The following is a 20,561-nucleotide window of genomic DNA, read 5'->3' on the forward strand; positions in this document are numbered from 1 at the left end:
TAATACAACTTGGAGTGATATTACCTTTCATGAGGAATTTCTGAGAGACCAGTGGAGGCACAATGCATGTCTCTCCCGCCCCACACTCAATCTACCGGCTACAAAAGTGCCATGCAAATACCTGTCCTCACTTTCAGGTGACATTGTGTAGCGGGGTGGTTACCCTGCTCCCGCTCTGAAGGGCTTAAAACAGCCCTGGGAGAGGGCTGTGGCATTGTAAAAGTTGGGCTGATTGGGAAAACAGCCACAGCTGTAGCAAGTGCAATCAGGGCCCAGCATTTTAGACAGTTGACAAGAAGATACCATTAACTAGATACCATTAACTTGGGTTTGAATAGAGACTGGGAGTGGCTGGGTAATTACACAGATTGAATCTATTTCCCCATGTTAAGTATCGTCACACCTTCTTGTCAACTGTCTAAAATGGGCCATCTTGATTATCACTACAAAAGTTTTTTTTCTCCTGCTGATAATAGCTCATCTTAATTAATTAGCCTTTAAAAATAAAAAAAATAAAAATAATGGAGATATCCTATCTTCTATAACTGGAAGGGTCATACAAGTCCAGTTGAGCCCCATACCTTCACTATCAGGGCAAGTACTGACTTTGCCCCAGATCCTTAAGTGGCCCCCTCAAGAATTGAACTCACAACCCTGGGTTTAGGAGGCCAATACTCAAACCACTGAGCTATCCCTCCCCCAGCCTCTCACAGTTGGTATGGCTACTTCCACTTTTTCATGTTCTCTGTATGTATATATATCTTCTTACTATATGGTCCATTCTATGCATCTGATGAAGTGGGCTGTAGCCCACAAAAGCTTATGATCAAATAAATTTGTTAGTCTCTAAGGTGCCACAAGTACGCCTGTTCTTTTTGCAGATACAGACTAACACGGCTGCTTCTCTGAAACCTGTAAATGTAAACAAACTTGTCTGAGCAATTGGCTAAACAAGAAGTAGAACTGAGTGAACTCATAGACTCTAAAGTTTTGCATTGTTTTATTTTTGAATGCAGTTATATAACAACAAAAAATCTACATTTGTAAGTTTCACTGTCATAAAGTGATTGCACTACAGTACTAGTATGAGGTGAACTGAAAAATACTATTTCTCTTATCATTTTTACAGTTCAAATATTTGTAATAAAAATAATAATATAAAGTGATAACTATACACTTTGCATTCAGTGTTGTAATTGAAATCAATATATTGGAAAATGTAGAAAAAATCCAAAAATATTTAATAAATTTTGATTGGTATTCTATTATTAATAATGGATTAAAACTGTGATTAATCATGATTAATTTTTTTAATCATGATAAATTTTTGTCAGTTAATCATGTAAGTTAAGTGTGATAGCCCTAGTTTAAACTATTTGTGCTTTAATACTCGCAGTATATGAGTGCATGTAATGCATTAGATCTAGTAATAGCAGAATTCACTATGACATTCTGCTAATATCTTTAATCTTGCTGAAAAGTAGGGTAAGGCCACAGGGTTTTTTGTGACAATTATCAAATTGGCAGATTAGCAAAGTGAGAATCACTGTTTTTGTTGCAGTGTCAAACATGAAGGAGGGAAAATGTTGGCTGGAGAAAGTGATTTAGTCACCAAAGAGAAGCACAGTTCTGAAATGGATACAATGAACTACAGCAATCTTCTCGATTAAGGACAGAATCTAACCATTTAAATTAAAACCAGAAATGCCTAACTGTCAGATTGCTCATTCCTGAATGCTGTTTTAACTCAACTAGAAAGATGATACTGCAGTCGCTTTGCCTGCTTGGTTTCTGACTTATAATAAGTGTTTAAATTTTGAAATCTGTTTTCTATTTAAGAGTTAGGATTGTGGGGGAGCATCTACAGTATTCTGGAGTTAAATGCTAGAAAATGAGTGTAGGATAGACATAGAGAAGGCAAACTACATTCAGATAAAGTGAGCCCTTGTGGTATGAGAGCTCCCTTTATATGCATGTGCACACAAACACAGACACACAACGTATCCATTCTAAATCTTCCTGTAATTTTTTTAGCATGACTAATATTGAACTGAATTAATATTTTTGAAGTTAAGACTTTCACCTGCCCAGTTTCCTCCTCCAATTTTTCATAGAGTTTGATGCTGTAGTAATGGATTTTCTTCAGATTTATTCCAGGATGAAAGTAAGTTGTTAACCCAGCCTTGAATAAGAAACAAAAAACAACAACATATGATTATTTTTGGAAATGCATTGCTTTCTTTCCCCCTTTCTAGACAGCATTTTTCCAGATGTTATTCAAAAGGAACTGTCAATACAAAGAAAAACAACACATGGCTGGAGCCAACCATTCTTTTTATTTATTTGTTTGTTTGTTTATAATAAAATTGTTTTGTAGTTTACCAGCACTCTCCTTCTATGCACAGATGTTTTTCCACCTGTCTTCTCTCATCAGTTTGTCAAGTCACAATATCTCCGTTGTATTTGTTCTCTACCATAGTTTCATTCCTTGCTTAAACTATTCATTTTTCTACATAAATCTTTTGGATGAGACATAAAACTGAATTCCCAACTAGCTGTGGTTTTTAAAAATCCTGTAGTTCTTTCACATAGCCTACAGTACATGGACCTTGCCAAAATATACTGCTGCTGGAGATGTGGGTCTCTGTATTTTGGGACAATCCCAGGATATAATCCTTTTGGTTAGAAGAAGGGAAGAGGAATAATATGATAATGGATCCCTCCTGAAAAATTACTTCTCAGAACTGTGTTTTGGGATATATCCCATTGTCTCAAAAACTTTCCAACTCATGGAAAGCTTGGTTCTGTAGAGCAGTGCTTGCAGCCAAATGACTTGCATTGCTTAGGTAAAAGAGCAGACTGACTCCAGGGATAGAAGCTTGGCACAACAACCTGGCTGACCTAGGAGCTAAAAAGCAGCTAATGTTTCAGAGAAGAGGGACCTCAGATACATTTGATAAGATTTGATCTAACTTTTTAGAAACCTTTGATAATTTCTACTAGCTGGAAACTGAGATGTAACTCTCCTTTCCTATCCCTACCACTTTTTGTCCTTTTTTTCACTTCCGTTCCTTCACTTTTTTGTTCTTTTGTCTTTTTGTCTGTTCTTCTCTTATTTTTGGAAGAAAAAAAATCAATAAAATATAAACAAATAATAAAAAAAGACATGGGGTTTTCAAGAGGCAGCATATAAACACTCGTATCCTGGCTGAATCCTAATACAGGTGATTACATCCTGTCTCCCTAAAAGTCCTCTTATAATTTTTTCAAGAATGCAGACAGTTTCACTTTACAGTTGCCAAATAAGCACATATGTAAAACTACTTTTGGTTTTGACATTTTTCAGTTTGCCATCTCTAATTATTTTGCATTGTATATTTTTCTTAAGCCTTTAATTTTTCAAGTCAATGGGACCTATATACTCACATGAATAAGGCTAGCAGGGTTTGGTTTTATTTAAAAATATCTGTTTGTATTGAATTTAATTTTAATGCTATTCCTAAAACAATTTATACTTTGCCATAAGCATATATTGCATCACTAAGATCAAATGTGGTAATAATTCAACAATAACTTAGAAATGCTCTGTCTAGGGACTTTATCCTGCCCTTACAGGGGATGTATTCAATGACTGTGAAGGTAGTTTCCAAATTTTCCTTATGAGGGTTCTCTCTTTTTGGTATTTTAAAATTTATACAATAGTATAAACCCTTATCCCCAAAACAGACCCATGGAAAACAATCTAACCTTTTAAAACCATCCACCTAAAGATATATATTTCAGTTGTGGTTACTGTGAATTATTTTTGTTACAGGCCTGGATCCATAAGTATCTTCCATATTGTTCACAATCTGAATGTCTTTATTTTAACTTTTTTGAGCCAGAACCTAGTGCAATTTTTTTGCCGTTTTTGCAATTAATTTATGACTTGATCACTTCTTAAAAATTAGGTCCTCAAGGTCTGATCTACTGTTTTGCTCAATAAAATGAATAAAGAAATAAATTATATCTTAACCCTTAAAACATTCACTTTTCTCTAACTATTTACATGTATTTTCCTTGCTCTCAATTCATATCATAACCTTTGTACTGTCTTCCTTTATTTGTACAAAAATTGCCTGATCAGTCTTTTGTTCCTCCCCTGGATGTATTTAATAATCTTCTATATTCAGTGAAATTCAGTTGTAGTGATCGCTGAATGGCCACAAATTACTTTTCAAAACCATTTGATAGTGTCTCTGATGTATTCACCACACAATAATACCCATACCCATGGGCATTTAGTTACAAGGATCAAATTGGAAGTAATATCTTTGACCTTTTTAAATGTAGGAAGGAATTTCACACTTTTCAGAGTGCTATTTGGCTTTAGATAAAGAATGTTATTGGTTTCAAGAGTGCTATTTAGAGCCAATTATAACCTGACCGACCTTTAGGATTAAAATTCCAAGAAGAGTTTGATCTATCTTTGCCAGATGGAGATTGTTCTTTTATATGTCTGATTTGAGAAATTAACTACCTTGCTGATCTAGATGTGGTGACTATTTGCATATAAAAATCAAAACAGATATTGCCCAAATCCATTCTTATAATAGAATTCTTCTGTAATTTTTATATGTTTAGTTTCTTATATTTTAGTTCTGTTCTATTCTGGATTTTATACTGCACCCATTATCACAGCAGCATTCTGATAGAAATTGCATTATTTCTTTCATTACATACACACACAATCCGTCTCCTTACAGATTTGACCAGACCACCTTAGTATGACTTTATTTAATTTGTGCTGTGATCTATTAACTATTCTATAATAATTAAACAGCATACTACATTGAATTTTGCATGGTAAGAAGATTACATAAAGAATTTTTGGGATGATACATGATAGCACTGCTTTAGAAAACAACTGTTCAAATTAAGAACAAAGGGCCCGATTCTGTCCAGACTGACTTATTCCTAATGACTTGGGATTGCACAGGGCTTCAGGATAGAATATGGCTTGAAGAGGTCTATGTATCCTTCAAAGTCTCAATTTTGCTCCCATTTGTACCCAGGAAACCACCACTTGTTTCAAAGCTGGTTAGATAAGTGTAAATATGAGCAGAATTTGGCCTGACAGTTGTGTCTCCTATTAATGTTAGAGTAAAATTCATGCTTTCTGAACTGTTTTTATTTAAATAAAATGAAAGTCAAACAACTTTTTTCACAGTATTGTGCCTAAAACAGCTAACACAATTTATCTGAAATTTTGTAACATTGCTCCGGAGCTGAGAACTTGTAAGCCAGGTTTCAGCACTGAGAAATAGCAGAAATACAATAGATTGAAAATGTGACTCTTAGTTCTAGCAATGGTGGCTGGACTTTGAAAGAGAAAATCCGAAGCAGTATGTTGTCTGAATTAAAGGGTATGTCTACACAACGGGATTAATACGAATTTACAGAATTTGAATTTTGGAAACAGATTATATAAAGTCGAATGTGTGCCGCCACACTAAGCACATTAATTCGGCGGTGTGCGTCCATGTACCGGGGCTAGCGTCTATTTCCGGAGCGTTGCACTGTGGGTAGTTATCCCATAGCTATCCCATAGTTCCCGCAGTCTCCCCCGCCCATTGGAATTCTGGGTTAAGATCCCAGTGCCTGATGGGGCAAAAAATATTGTTGCAGGTGGTTCTGGGTACAGCCTCACCCCTCCCTCCATGAAAGCAACGGCAGACATCTGTTTCGCGCCTTTTCTCCTGGGTGAACACAGCAGACGTCATACCACGGCAAGCATGGAGCCCGCTCAGCTCAAGACAGCAGTCATAAACATTGTAAACACCATTATCATGCAGTTTATGCTGAACCAGGACCAGAAAAACGAGGCAAGGAGGAGGCGGCGACGGCAGCGTGGCAACGAGAGTCATGAGGACATGGACATGGACATGGACACAGACTTCTCTCAAACCGCGGGTCCCGGCGCTTTGGAGATCATGTTGTTGATGGGGCAGGTTCTATCCGTGGAACACCGATTCTGGGCCCGGGAAACAAGCACAGACTGGTGGGACCGCATAGTGTTGCAAGTGTGGGACGATTCCCAGTGGCTGCGAAACTTTCGCATGCGTAAGGGCACTTTCATGGAACTTTGTGACTTGCTTTCCCCTGCCCTGAAGTGCCAGAATACCAGGATGAGAGCAGCCCTCACAGTTGAGAAGCAAGTGGCGATAGCCCTGTGGAAACTTGCAACGCCAGACAGCTACCGGTCAGTTAAGAATCAATTTGGAGTGGGCAAATCTAATGTGGGAGCTGCTGTCATGCAAGTAGCCAAAGCAATCATTGAGCTGCTGCTACGAAAGGTAGTGACTCTGGGAAATGTGCAGGCCATAGTGGATGGCTTTGCTGCAATGGTTTAAAAGAGAACTGGATAAATTCATGGTGGTTAAGTCCATTAATGGCTATTAGCCAGGATGGGTAAGGAATGGTGTCCTTAGCCTCTGTCTGTCAGAGGATGAAGATGGATGGCAGGAGAGAGATCACTTGATCATTGCCTGTTAGGTTCACTCCCTCTGGGGCACCTGGCATTGGACACTGTCGGTAGACAGGATACTGGGCTAGATGGACCTTTGGTCTGACCCGGTACGGCCTTTCTTATGTTCTTATGTAATGGGATTCCCTAACTGTGGTGGGGCGATAGATGGAACCCATATCCCTATCTTGGCATCGGAGCACCAGGGTACCCAGTACATAAACTGCAAGGGTTACTTTTCAATGGCGTTGCAAGCACTGGTGGATCACAGGGGACGTTTCACCAACATCAACGTGGGCTGGCCAGGAAGGCTTCATGACGCTCGTGTCTTCAGGAACACTACTCTGTTTACTTCCCGGACCAGAAAACAACTGTTGGGGATGTTGAAATGCCTATAGTTATCCTTGGGAACCCAGCCTACCCCTTAATGCCATGGCTCATGAAGCCATACACAGGCAGCCTGGACAGGAGTCAGGAGCTGTTCAACTACAGGCTGAGCAAGTGCAGAATGGTGGTGGAATGTGCATTTGGCCATTTAAAAGGTCGCACTTTACTGACTCGCTCAGACCTCAGCCAAACCAATATCCCCATTGTTATTGCTGCTTGCTGTGTGCTCCACAATCTCTGTGAGAGTAAGGGGGAGACCTTTTTGGCGGGGTGGGAGGCTGAGGCAAATCGTCTGGCTGCTGATTACGCGCAGCCAGACACCAGGGCGATTAGAAGAGCACACCAGGAAGCGCAGCGCATCTGAGAAGCTTTGAAAACCAGTTTCATGACTGGCCAGGCTTCCGTGTGAAAGTTCTGTTTGTTTCTTCTTGATGAAAATCCACTCCCTTTATTGACTCATTCTCTGTATGCAACCCACCCTCCCCCTTCGATCACAGCTTGCTTTCAAAAGAAATAAAGTCACTATCGTTTAAAAATCATGTATTCTTTATTAATTGATTATAAAAAGAGGGAGAGAACTGAGAAAGTAGCCTGGGTGGGGTTTGGGAGGAGGATCGGAGGGAAGGAAAAGGCCACTAAAAAAAGGTTAAAATAATGACAGCATTTTGCTTGGGCTATCCACTGGGGTGGAATGGGAAGGTGCACGGAGCCTCCCCCCTCCGCCTTCTTACACGTCTGGATGAGGAGGCTATGGAACATGGTGAGGGGGGAGGGTGGTTATACAGGGGTTGCAGCGGAAGTCTGTGATCCTGCTGCCGTTCCTGAAGCTCCTCCAGACGCCAGAGCATGTCTGTTTGCTCATGCAGCAGACCCAGCGTTGCATCCTGCCTCCTCTGATCTTCCTGCTTCCACCTCTCATCTCGAGCGTCTCTCCTCTCCTCACGTTGGTCCCTCCTGTCCTCACGTTGGTCCCTCCTGTCCTCACATTCACTGGCATCTTTCCTATACTTTGAAACCGTGTCCTTCCACTCATTCAGATGAGCTCTTTCATTGCGGGTGGATTCCATGATTTCCGCAAACATCTCGTCTCGCATCCTCTTTTTCCAACGCCTTATCTGAGATAGCCTTTGGGACGGAGGAGGGAGGCTTGAAAAATTTGCAGCTGCTGGAGGGAGGGAAAAAAGGAGAGAATTTTTTTAAAAGATACATTTTACAGAACAATGCTTATACTCTTTCACGGTGAACAACACTATTCACATTACATAGCACATGTGATTTCTGTGCAAGGTCGCTTTTTGCCTCTTAATATTGAGTGCCTGTGGCTTTGCTGCTAGAGATCACAGACGCAGGTCCGGGCAACAGAATTCGGCTTGCATGCGGCCATGGTAAGCCATTGTCTTTCGGCTTCTGCGCCTCCTTTCCCACATACCAAGCAAAGCTCATTGAGTGCTGCGGTTTTCCTGTTAACCTTCAGCAGCAGAAAACAAACTAACCCTCCCCCCGCCATCCAATTCTCTGGGATGATCGCTTTATCCCTCCCCCCACCACGTGGCAGGTATCAGGGAAGATCCCTGCTAGCCACACGTGAAAAGATCAGCGCCAATCCCCCCCCCCGCCCTCCCGCACTTGGCTTACTACAGGGAAGGATTTCTTTTCAGCCACAGGCAAACAGCCCAGTAGGAACGGCCACCTCTGTCCCCTTAATTAAATTCCTGTATTTCAACCAGGTTACCATGAGCGATATCACTCTCCTGAGGATTACATAGTGAGATAAAGAACGGATGTTGCTTGAATGCCAGCAAACACCGGGACCATATGCTGCCATGCTTTGTGCGGCAATGATTCCAGACTACTTGCTACTGACTTGGCGTGGTAAAGTGTCCTACCGTGGAGGATGAAATAAGGCAGCCCACCCCAGAAACCTTCTGCAAAGGCTTTCAGAGTACCTCCAGGAGAGCTTCATGGAGATGTCCCTGGAGGATTTCCGCTCCATCCCCAGACATGTTAACAGACTTTTCCAGTAGCTGTACTGGCCACGAATGCATCCCAAGTCCTCAGGGCAAATTAATCATTAAAAATCGCTTGCTTTTAAACCATGTTTTATATTTTAAAAGGTAAACTCGCCTGAGGTCCCTACCATGGGGTCATGGTCTTTGGTCCTGGCTTGGGAGGCTTGGGAGAGTACTTCAGTCAGGCTGAGAAAAAGATCCTGGCTGTTGGGGAGAATGGAATGCTGTGTGCTCTCCGCAAGCTCCTCCTCCTCCTCCTCCTCCTCTTCCGCGTCTGCAGAATCCTCAGGTGTGGCTGATGAGATTACCCCCACCTCGGAATCCACGGTCAGAGGTGGGGTAGTGATGGCGGCCCCCCCTAGAACTGCATGCAGCTCAGCGTACAAGCGGCCTGTCTGCGGCTCTGACCCGGAGCGACTGTTTGCCTCCTTTGTTTTCTGATAGGCTTGTCTGAGCTCCTTGATTTTTCATGCAGCACTGCTCTGAGTCCCTATTGTGGCCTCTCTCCATCATGCCCTTGGAGATTTTTTGAAAAGTTTTGGCATTTCATCTTTTCGAACAAAGTTCTGCTAGCACTGAATCCTCTCCCCATATAGCGATCAGATCCAGTACCTCCCATACGGTCCATGCTGGTGCTCTTTTTCGATTATTGGCCTGCATGGTTACTTGTGCTGATGAGCTCTCTACTGGGGAAACAGGAAATGAAATTCAAATGTTCGCGGGGCTTTTCCTGTCTACCTGGCCAGTGCATCTGAGTTCAGATTGCTGTCCAGAGCGGTCACAATGGTGCACTGTGGGATAGCTCCCGGAGGCCAATACCATCGAATTGCGGCCACACTAACCCTAATTCGAAATGACAACATCGATTTCGGCGCTACTCCGCTTGTTGGGAAGGAGTACAGAAATTGATTTAAAGAGCCCTTTATTTCGAAAGAAATGGCTTCGTTGTGTGGACCGGTGCAGGGTTAATTCGATTTAACGCTGCTAAATTCGAATTAAACTCATAGTGTAGACGAGGCCAAAATGTAAGCTCCTTGGGGCAGGAGCTATATTGTCTGTAAGTGTCATGAACATTTAGCATGCTAAATAAAATAAATAAATAAATAAAATATTTTAAGTGTTGCCTAGTGTGGCATTACTACAGGCAAACTGTTGTTATATGAGCCAATATCTAGATGACATGAGACAGAACTACTGACAATAATAACTTTGATCCCTCTCTTTTTCAACTATAGTCGTGAGGCAAGCTATGTCACCCTGAAGTTTTACATAATAGGCATTCCCTTTTGAACCTGTACCACAACACAATATTCTGGAGCAGACTATTTTATTGTCTTAATGTAATACCATCAAGTACTATTGTAGCAAGAACTGTTGACTAACTCTTCACAATATGACAATCATCCTGTTGTGGGAGCTTTTTCTTCCATTTTGTCTCCCCCCCTTATGACAGAATTCTTCACCTTGCAACTCCATTACAACCCATCAAGACAAAAGTGCTGGCAAGTAGTTTAACTGCTGTACCTTTATTCATCATATAAATTTTCACAAGTTTCCATGACCCTTTTTTCATTTATGTCCTGCCATCCAGTCACATTTTTGGACATGTACACTTTTGTCCCAGTAGCAATTTTGAAATTTTGAAATATTTTTCTTTATTGGGTGCATTAGAACTATTTGTGTGTTTTTTCATGTGTTACGGTTAGAAGATTTTCAGAAGAAAACAGGTTTTTACACATTTTAAATAAAGTTCAGTAGACAGAGAATAAGTCCTTTTAAAATAATTTACAAAATAAAGCAGATTTGAGAGAGAAAGGCAGACTGAAAGAAAGTTTTAAAATTGTAGAAAAGGAAAAGAACAGAACGAATTTTAAAAGTGCAAGAAAAAGAAACAAACAAAACCTGTTCTACGTATAAGCTGTAAAGAAAGCTTTAAAATTTAGGATACAGTACAAAACCCACAACAGACGGGTTTTATGATAAAAAAAATAAAAAATTTAAAAAGACAAAAGCCATAGCTTTGTCACTGCATGAAGTTCACAGATAAGCCTACAGCCTCTGACATGGTAATCTGAAGAAACAGCTCCAAGCCCACTTCCTCCTCCTTTCCTGATTCCCCCCCAATATAAAACTATCATGTTCTTTTGCTAAACATACAGTTTTTAATCTTATCAAATAAACTTTTAAAAGTTTACCATGTACTACAGACCATATACTACAGATAGCCATAGAGAGCTGTTCTGGATTTCAAAGGAATAGTGATAACAGACATCTTTTTTAGTGAAATAGTTTTGTAGGTAGCCATTCTTTGTCGGCTATCATGCTTTAGCATGGGCAAGCATTTGTTATACAGAAACTTTATGAGGTATTATTTCCCCCCATACAATGGACTATCAGAAACAGTAAATAAAATAAGATTAACAAAAACATTTTGAGGGGCTACAGGCATGGAGATATTTTGTAGCAGCACAAGCAAAGCAACAATTACATTTTTTTTTTGTTTTTGTTTATCATTATATTCAAAGGGCCCTAAAGAAGTATTTTTCTGTTTTCAGATAACACTTTACATTTTAGTTGTATACAAGTTGTAACCCTTGATGTTTTACAGCATTAAATAGTGAGAAATTACTGAAAATAGAGGTGTTATGACATCTAGAGCCCTATCGCAGAGTGCCTGGGTGAAATTAAAAGGCACAACCAAAATGAGAGAGGGCACAATTTAAGAAGGGTGCAGGGGCTACTTTGCTATGGCCCACATGACCTACTGCCTATATTCCTAAACACACATACACAAACACAAGGGGAACAGGCCATCCATATGCCTTTTCTTGTTGATAAACTGTAACCTAACAACAGTATAATTCAATACTAAGGGTGCAACCTACTTCCCTTTTGACAACCCCCTCACCACAATATACACAGAGAGAAGTTTCTCCTCTACCTAAGAAGAGAGGCTAATGGTATTTTGAAGTATCAACCCTAGATTATTGGCTAAGAAAGTATTACACAACCATTGCATAAAAGAGGATGAGCCATTTGAACAGACCTGTTGATTAAAGATGGAAGTGCCTATTTTCATCCCTCAAGGAAATGGCTTTCTGATACTATATACAAAAATTTATTCTAAGAGAAAAGGCAACTGATTGTATAGACGTTAAAAAGTTGTATTGTTGATTATACGTAATCTCATAGTTCTGGTGGACTTGATGGTATTGATCGCCCTTGGAAAAATAACAAATTTCACAACCATGTGTACTTTTTTATTGGCAATTTGTGATTTGTTAACTGGAATAGTTTACAAAGTAAATATTCTTATGTCTGGAAAGAAAACTTTGAGCCTGTTCCACATGATCTGGTTTATTAGGGAAGGCAGTATGTCTGTAGCCCTAGGAGCTTCCACTTTTAGTTTGCTACCAATAGCCATAGAGAGGTCTGATTAAAAGGAGGCCTTATGATGCACATACAAAGTACAGGGCTTTCCTACTTATTGGAACATGTTGGCTTATCTTGGTTTCCCTGGGTACCTTGCCAGCACTGAACTTGTGGGACCCTGAAGAAGGGTCTTTCAGTGCAAGACACATCCCAGAAACACTGCCGGAAGGGAAGCCCTGCAGTAATGAATATGGGGTTCTAATCTCCAATGTCTCATTGCATAGTCTGTGGGTGGAATCCCCCCAAAAGGGAGGTCTTGGCAAGAACACAAATTAATAATTAGCAATGAAACACCAGCTTCGATCTTAACACCTTGGGGATGCAGAGTAGGGCTTTGACAACTCAACTGGGACTCAGATGCATGTAACAGCAGGTCCTAGAATAACATCTATTCGTGGCTCATGCACTGTGTTCTAGGGTTTCATTTGAATCAGCTAGATTGCTTAAAAATAGAATTTACCTTTACAAATCCTTGGCCCGTCTCCTTCAATCAAACAGCAGCCACATTCCCCAAGTACCACTTAATTGGAGTTGGATCAGGCCCACAGAAGCCGGTGGGAACAGTGATCAGTGGGACTGGGTATTATCAGAGTGGGCTTCTCCTGGGAAGTACCTGCCCAGTGGCAGCTCCCACTGAGAGAGACCCCACCCCACTTCCCAGCTGTGGAGGGTGTGAAGTGAGGATGGGGGCTGTGAACATTCATTGTACGTTTCTCTTCCTGAGTCTCGCTGCCCTTTCCTGCACTCCCACCTCCTGCTGAGTCTTTGGCGCCATTATCCAAGGAAAGGATGGAGAGAAATAAAACATCAAAACAGAATGCAAGTGATTGGAGCTTTCAGAGCCTGGCCTGTGTGTGACCAGCACTGAGCTCAAAGGGACGAACCCACAACATACGCATGCTCAATAATTTTGCCTCTTTATTCCAAGAAACAGGTTGTATTTTACATAAGTATCTTTATTACTATTTTGGTGACAATCATCCTTTATGTACATATTTACACACGCGTAAAGTCTAGTAGTTGTAAAGCATAACTCAAAGAGATCCATGGTACTGCTTAGGATATTTGTGATTGTAGTTGGTGTATTCATCGCCTGACCGTCTCCACTGTTTATTCAGTTGCTCATAGATATAGACCACAAAGTAAAAGAGTGTGCCATTTTATGCAAGGCTGATCGGTTCATTGCCAGGGCAGTCACTAATTCTGTGCTGAATCCCAGCATTTACACTATGGCTAGCAAGGAAATGCAGAGGGTTTTCTTTTGCCTTGTTTGTGAATACCAGAGAGGCCAGATTTTAGCCTGTCCAGCCCAAAGCAGATTACAGTCGAAGTAAGTCTATAGTTTTTTAAGATCTAATTACAAATTTTTTTTTTCAATTTTCACACACTTAGATCATAGGGAAAAACATTAACCTTTTTAAATTAGACTACCTATTTATCATATCACTTGTTTTGATCTGAGTTTTAATTTTGTAAGAGAACTACCTCAGGAAAGATATAAAACTAATACAAAGCTCAGGGTTCAATAGCCCCTATCATCTTATGCCCTTAAACAGAAGTTCCTCCATGCTTAGAGAGACAGACCAATGGACTTTTGAAACATTAGTCCTAAACTATTGGCTAAGAATATCACACAGCTGCGGCCTAAAAGAGGATGAGCTGGTACAGACCTGTTGATTAAAGATGGAAGTGCCTAAAAGCTCCAGAACAAGCAGCTCATGAAGAGACATCATACAGGTGAAGTTATGGGAACTAAAGAAACAAATATACTGTTGACACATAGGAGTTTGAGACTTGTCTTGGGAACAGGGCAACAGAGATTGCTGCTGCTGAATGTGATCACAAGGACAATGCGGAGGAGAAACACAAAGCCAAATCGTTGACCTAGGTTTTGTTTGAGACTCTGGACCCTGACTACGAGACAAACAATTCAAATGGAGGGATGTACAAAGATGAGTCACAGGTACATTGTGTGTAAAAACATTTAGGAGCTTGGAGAGGACCTGGCGACGGTGGCTCAATTGGCTAGAGCAGGGGTCGGTAACCTTTCAAAGAAGAAGAGCCATTTTTTTGTTTTTGTCTTTGACCAAAATATTTCGAGAGTTGCATACATGCGAAGCTACTTGTAGAATTAGAATGTGTCAACTAATAATAATTGAACATATTAAAGTTGTTACTGCTTGCCAATACTTTTAATGCAACTTCTGTTGTTGGACATCTTTAGAGAGTTGCTCAATGTTTGGTGAATATGCCGTGATTTTCATTTTCAAGCAGGACTCAAGACTAACATCTTGCAGTTGGTTCCTCAGTTTGTTTTTGATTAAATTCATGTTGGAAAACACTTGTTCACAGAAGTATGTTGAACTGAAGATTGAGAGAAGCCCAAATGCGTATTTCTTCAGCTGACTGTATGTATCCGGTAGACAATTCCAAACATCGAATATAATCTGGTCTTGCCATTTAAGGTCGTCCATTTCAGACCACTTGTGTTGTAGCCCCAGGGTGGATTTCTCTCTTCCAGATTTTCAAATTCAGTGACAAGATATTTCAATTTTGAATTCCATAAATCCTTGAATTAGTGGACTTGCAAGACAAGTTCAAATTGTGCTCGATGGGTTCCCGCAAATGCTGATGGATTATATAGTGAAATGAAATTACATCGTGCTCCATACTTTTTTACTAAAGAAACAAAACCTTTGTGTGCCCCCATCATGCTCAGTGCTCCATCTGTAGCAATAGAAATTATTCTGTTGATGTCAATATCTTTTTGTTTCAGACATTCAGTGACAGCAGATGCAATATCTTCGCCCTGAGTTTGTTCTTTGAGTGGCAATAACACGATCAACTCTTCTTGAGGACCTTGATCATTAACGTATCTGCCGAGTAAGGCAACCTGAGCAATGTCATCCACATCGCCTGTCTCATGACAGGCAATAGAAAAACCTGGTGTTGATCTAATGTCACTAACCTGCTGGCTTCTTACGTCTATGGCCATCTTAATAGTTCTGTCCTTTACAGTCTTCGCAGATAATGGCATTTCTCTAATATTCTTAACTATTTCATCTTTGTTTTTAAAATCGCTGAAGAGGTGCTCTGATGTTTTAATGAAACATTCTTTCACATATTCTCCATCTGTGAATGGATTCCCTTGTTTGACGATTTCTTGAGTTGTCATGAAACTAGCAGTAGTGGTTCCGCGCCTTCATCCATTTAGCAAATGTACATCTTGTTTGCTCTGCTTTGCGTCGGAGCTCCTCTACTGCTTTTTTCCTCACATCACCAACTGGATAGGTTTCAGCAAACATCCAATGTTTCTTTTCAAAATGTCTTTCTAGGTTTGATTTCTTATTGTTGGATAGTTTTTCATTGCAAATGAGGCACGACGGGAGTCCAGCTGAACTCACTATAAAAGCATAAGACTCAGTCCAATCATTTTGAAAGTCTCAATGTTCATCTTCTATCTTTCTCTTTGTGGTTGTCATTTTTTTGATGGAAGGTATTTATCTGATCTATTTTATTTCTGACTTTAGACTTTTTCAAACTGTTGGACGTTGGAACATACTAGTAAAGACAGAGCACATCTGCTTCCTTTTCACAAGAAATTCCAAGAGTTTTATTAGTAGACAGTTACCTTGGTACTGAGCTGTTTGAATCTGAATATAAACAGGAGGGGGCTCCGGGCTGGGGTGGGGGATTGGGGTGTGAGGTGCAGAATCTGGCCAGGAGGCGCTTACAACAGGTGGCTCCCGGCCGGCGGCACATCAGAGCTCAGGCAGGGTGCCTGCCTGCCCTGGCCCCATGCAGCTCCCGGAAGCAGCTGGCTGCTGGCATGTCTCTGCCTGCCCAGAGCTGCGGGGGCGGTGCTTGCAGGCATGGGCAGCACACGGAGACCTGCTGTCCCCCTCCCTCCAAGGGGCACGCAGAGACGTGCCAGCAGCCAGCTGCTTCCGGGAGCAGTGTGGGGCCAGGGCAGGCAGCCTGCCTGAGCCCTGCTGCATTGCCAGCCAGTAGCTGCTTATGGTAAGCGCCTCCTGGCCGGAGCCTGCACCTCCCACCCCCTCAAAAAACAGCTGCCTGCAAGGGGGCAGCCAAAGACCCGCAGGCAGCTCAGGAGCCGCAGGTTGCTGACCCCTGCAAAGCCTTTTGGATTGACCCTGTACAGAGGCAATATTTTTTGTAAAGCCACAAGCTGAAGAGGGTTCTTGTTGACCCACAGAGTAAAAAAGTTCTAAGAGCACATTATAAAAAAGTGCAATGATGCCTTACATGTAGTTCTTATTTTAAATTTTTCAGCAGCTGAGTGATGTTTCTTCAGAGGGACTTGGGAGAAGGACATCAACAGCTCTGGAGGAGCAAATGGATCGGGCCTGATCTGTTTTTGCCCGCATCCAAAATCAGATGCTCAACCTGCTGAAGTGAAGAAACAGATTGACAGAGCCAGAAGAGTACCCAGAAGTCACCTACTACAGGACAGGCCCAACAAAGAAAGTAACAGAAAGCCATTAGCCATCACCTTCAGCCCCCAACTAAAACCTCTCCAGCACATCATCAAGGATCTACAACCTATCCTGAAGGATTATCCATCACTCTCACAGACCTTGGGAGACAGGCCAGTCCTTGCTTACAGACAGCCCCCAAACCTGAAGCAAATACTCACCAGCAACCACACAACAAAAACACCAACCCAGGAACCTATCCTTGCAACAAAGCCCGTTGCCAACTCTGTCCACGTATCTATTCAGGGGACACCATCATAGGACCTAATCACATCAGCCACACTATCAGAGGCTCGTTCACCTGCACATCTACCAATGTGATATATGCCATCATGTGCCAGCAATGCCCCTCTGCCATGTACATTGGCCAAACCGGACAGTCTCTACGTAAAAGAATAAATGGACACAAATCAGACATCAAGAATTATAACATTCAAAAATCAGTTGAAGAATACTTCAATCTCCCTGGCCACCCAATTACAGACCTAAAAGTTGCAATATTATAACAAAAAAACTTCAAAAACAGACTCCAACGAGAGACTGCTGAATTGGAATTAATTTGCAAATTGACACCATTAAATTAAGCTTGAATAAAGACTGGGAGCGGATGGGCCCTTACACAAAGTAAAACTATTTCCCTATGCTTATTCCCCCCCGCTACAGTTCCTCACATCTCCTTGTCAATTGCTGGAAATAGGCCATTTTCATTACCACTACAAACAGTTATTTTTCTCTCCTGCTGATAATAGCTCACCTTAACTGATCACTATCCTTATAGTGTGTATGGTAACACCCATTGTTTCATGTTCTCTGTGTATATATATATCTTCCTACTGTATTTTCCACTACATGTATCCGATGAACTGGGCTGTAGCCCACGAAAGCTTATGCTCAAATAAATTGTTAGTCTCTAAGGTGCCACAAGTACTCCTGTTCTTTCAACAGGAGGCTTATTCTACAGGCCTGTACTATCTAACAATGTGGAAGAAATATGGTATCAAGCCTGTGCAAGGCTGTAACCATAAAACCTTCATGCATGCAACTGTACAAGTTGCTGCCCACAGAATCATCAAACACTGCCTGAGAGAGAAGCGATTTGAGGACTGCCCAGAGTGTGTGGCAGATGCCTCTAGCCAGTGGAGTCACGCCTGTGCCAACAGAACTGTAGCTGATAGGAAGAGGGATAGCTCAGTGGTTTGAGCATTGGCCTGCTAAACCCAGGGTTGTGAGTTCAATCCTTGAAGGGGCCACTTAGGGATCTGGGGCAAAATCAGTACTTGGTCCTGCTAGTGAAGGCAGGGTGCTGGACTCAATAACCTTTCAGGTCCCTTCCAGTTCTAGGAGATAGGATATCTCCATTAATTTTATTTTATTTAACTGTACAATCAAAGATGATAGTGGTAATTTGTGCATAGAGAGTGTTTTAAACAGTATCACCGCAGTGCCTCTGTTTAACCTAGGAAGATTTAGCTCAGAGGGCACAGCTAGTGGACAAAGCACAGCAGCAGAGAACCCAGACTTAACATTAGATGAAATAATCAATGTATAAAAGTTTAATGCAGAATGTTTAACATCTTCTTCATTCAGCAAATTATAAAATCCTGTAGAGGAAAGACCCTCCCCAAAAGACAGAGCTTTGTGAGGAATGTGATAAAAATAAAATAAAAATATGTTGTAAATAAAATGTCAATTGAAAATGGCCATGTGAACTGTGTTTTTATGGCGCTCCCCATTAGGGGCCCCTTTGTCATATGAACAGATCAATACACAGCTAATTGAACTCCCCCATGCAACGCCCGTAAAAGCATATCCCCCACCAAGCCCACTGCATCAGGGCTGTCATATTGCCTCCATCGCTACACCCTTTAAATAAGCACCACCCAGGTGTAAAGTGCTATAGGAAAACATTGTCTGTAGATGGCTGAAGTAACACTTATGGGCCATACAACATTGTTGTGTAGCTTCATTTCAGAAATGTACCTTTTATTTTTTTTATTTTTAATAAAATTCAGGCATCTATTCTGTGAATTTTGCATATTGTCCACAGACTGCAGTTTCTTTACAAATTTGGTTGCTCTTCAAAATTGTTCTGCAGATGTTGTGTAAATGGATTTCAACCTATGGCTCGTTTATGTACTGTTCACTGAGAGTATTCATTTAAGTATTTGATATTCATGATTCAATAATCAACTTGTGTGATTGGTCACTACATCACATGGTATTGTTCTGATTCTGACTAGATAATTTGACCTTTAATCAAATACTTATTTTTGTATGAATTTCATTCCTTTATGATTTTGTGGTTAAATCTTAACTGCAAACCTTAGATTTACTTTCTTTAGAAGTTGTAAAAAACATTTTTTTATTATTGTTCACTCGGTTCTAGAGACAGCAACTTGCTGCTTTCTATACTCCCTGCTTTTGCTGTGCATCGGAACAGGCTTCTTCTACTACCTTCTCCAGCTCCATCTGGAGATGAGCAGTTGCACATCTAGTGCAGCATGAGGCTCTGCCTCATTTCCTCTCAATGCCTACTATAGGCACTGGCAGAAAATGTCGAGCTATGGCATGAGCATCATGCTGTGCACCAATACTTCCAATTGCTTAATATTATTTTCTCAAATATTATCTTATTTAAGATCCAAACAAATGTTCAGTCTTGGGAAGCTGTGTTGCTCTGAAAGGTAGCAGTTCTTGCAGAGGAAACTGTGCAAGCAGCAGGGGTGTTTGCTGTCTATCTTAGTTTGCTTAGAGTCAAATCCTGAGGTACAGATGCTGTCTGGGAACTGGACATTGTTGTTGGGCAGAGACCCCTGAAAGACGGGATTGACTACATGCTGTTTCCAGATGGCATACTGTCTCTGCCTCGCTGATTTCTCCTTCATTGGTAAACTGTCACACAAGGGCTCAGATAGCTGCGATCATCTTACACACCTCAACAGTCAGTTCTGATTCAAAGTTCACATCCCAATTACTGTATATCCTTCTAGGAAAACCATCGTGACTTATAAAATTATCCCCAACACATTAGCTACTGTCCTGGCTGTTTGGTCTTTTGTTAGACTTTAACATACTTGGTAAAGTGGTCAGTAATCACTAGAATATTCCTGGTATTCAGTGCATAAAGTTCTAATGTTAGGAAACCAATGCAGACCAGATCAGGTGGAGCAAATGCTTGGATATGCGCAAGCTTACCAGCCTTCTGTACGTTAGCCTGCCTTCTGAGGGCATGTCTACACTACAATCTTAAGTCAATTTATGTTAGGTCAACTTACAGCCACCACAGTAACTACTGATGGCTGATGTCTACACTAACCTCATTCTGTCAGTGGTGCGCATCCTCACCAGGAGCACTTCCACCAACTGTAGAGGGGCAATGCCAGGGCTCTCAGCTCTGCGCAGCTCCCCACTGGGAGCCCAGCTACCCCCTGGGAGGAAAGAAGGGAGCTACCTGGGGTTTCTTCCCTCCAGCAGGGAGATCCACACCCAGAGTCTGGTCGGTTGCTGTCCTCCTGGTAGGGAACTGAGAGCTCGGGGGGCAGACAGGCTCCTGACCGGGAGGCCCATACCAGGAGTCCAGTCAGCTGCCGTGCTCCCGGGGGGGAGTTGGGAGCCGAGAGCCAGGGGTGCAGCTGGGCTCCCAGCCAGGAGCCGGGACCCTGGGGGCAGCCCAAGCTGGGAGCCTGGGTGGCAGCCCAGCTTGGACTGGAGACGGGGCAGCAGTGGAGCGGA

At 41.7% G+C, this 20,561-nt stretch overlaps 1 protein-coding gene and 1 long non-coding RNA gene across 3 annotated transcripts in view; both read right to left on the minus strand.

The window, feature by feature from the left end:
* DMGDH (dimethylglycine dehydrogenase) overlaps window positions 1-20,561 on the minus strand; it is an 89,980-nt gene that overhangs the window by 55,758 nt on the left and 13,661 nt on the right. For both annotated transcript variants that reach the window (XM_054032038.1, XM_054032039.1), the window contains exon 3: window positions 2,084-2,182. In XM_054032038.1, coding sequence (XP_053888013.1) covers window positions 2,084-2,182 — 99 coding nt within the window. The remainder of the gene's footprint in view (window positions 1-2,083; window positions 2,183-20,561) is intronic.
* LOC128839232 (uncharacterized) lies at window positions 7,421-12,236 on the minus strand. Its single transcript, XR_008445387.1, has 2 exons — window positions 9,030-12,236; window positions 7,421-8,057 (listed from the first exon to the last, which is right to left on the minus strand). It is a non-coding gene; the product is annotated as an uncharacterized LOC128839232 (long non-coding RNA).

Source organism: Malaclemys terrapin, chromosome 6 (genome assembly GCF_027887155.1).
Source record: "Malaclemys terrapin pileata isolate rMalTer1 chromosome 6, rMalTer1.hap1, whole genome shotgun sequence".
Classification (NCBI taxonomy): domain Eukaryota; kingdom Metazoa; phylum Chordata; order Testudines; family Emydidae; genus Malaclemys; species Malaclemys terrapin.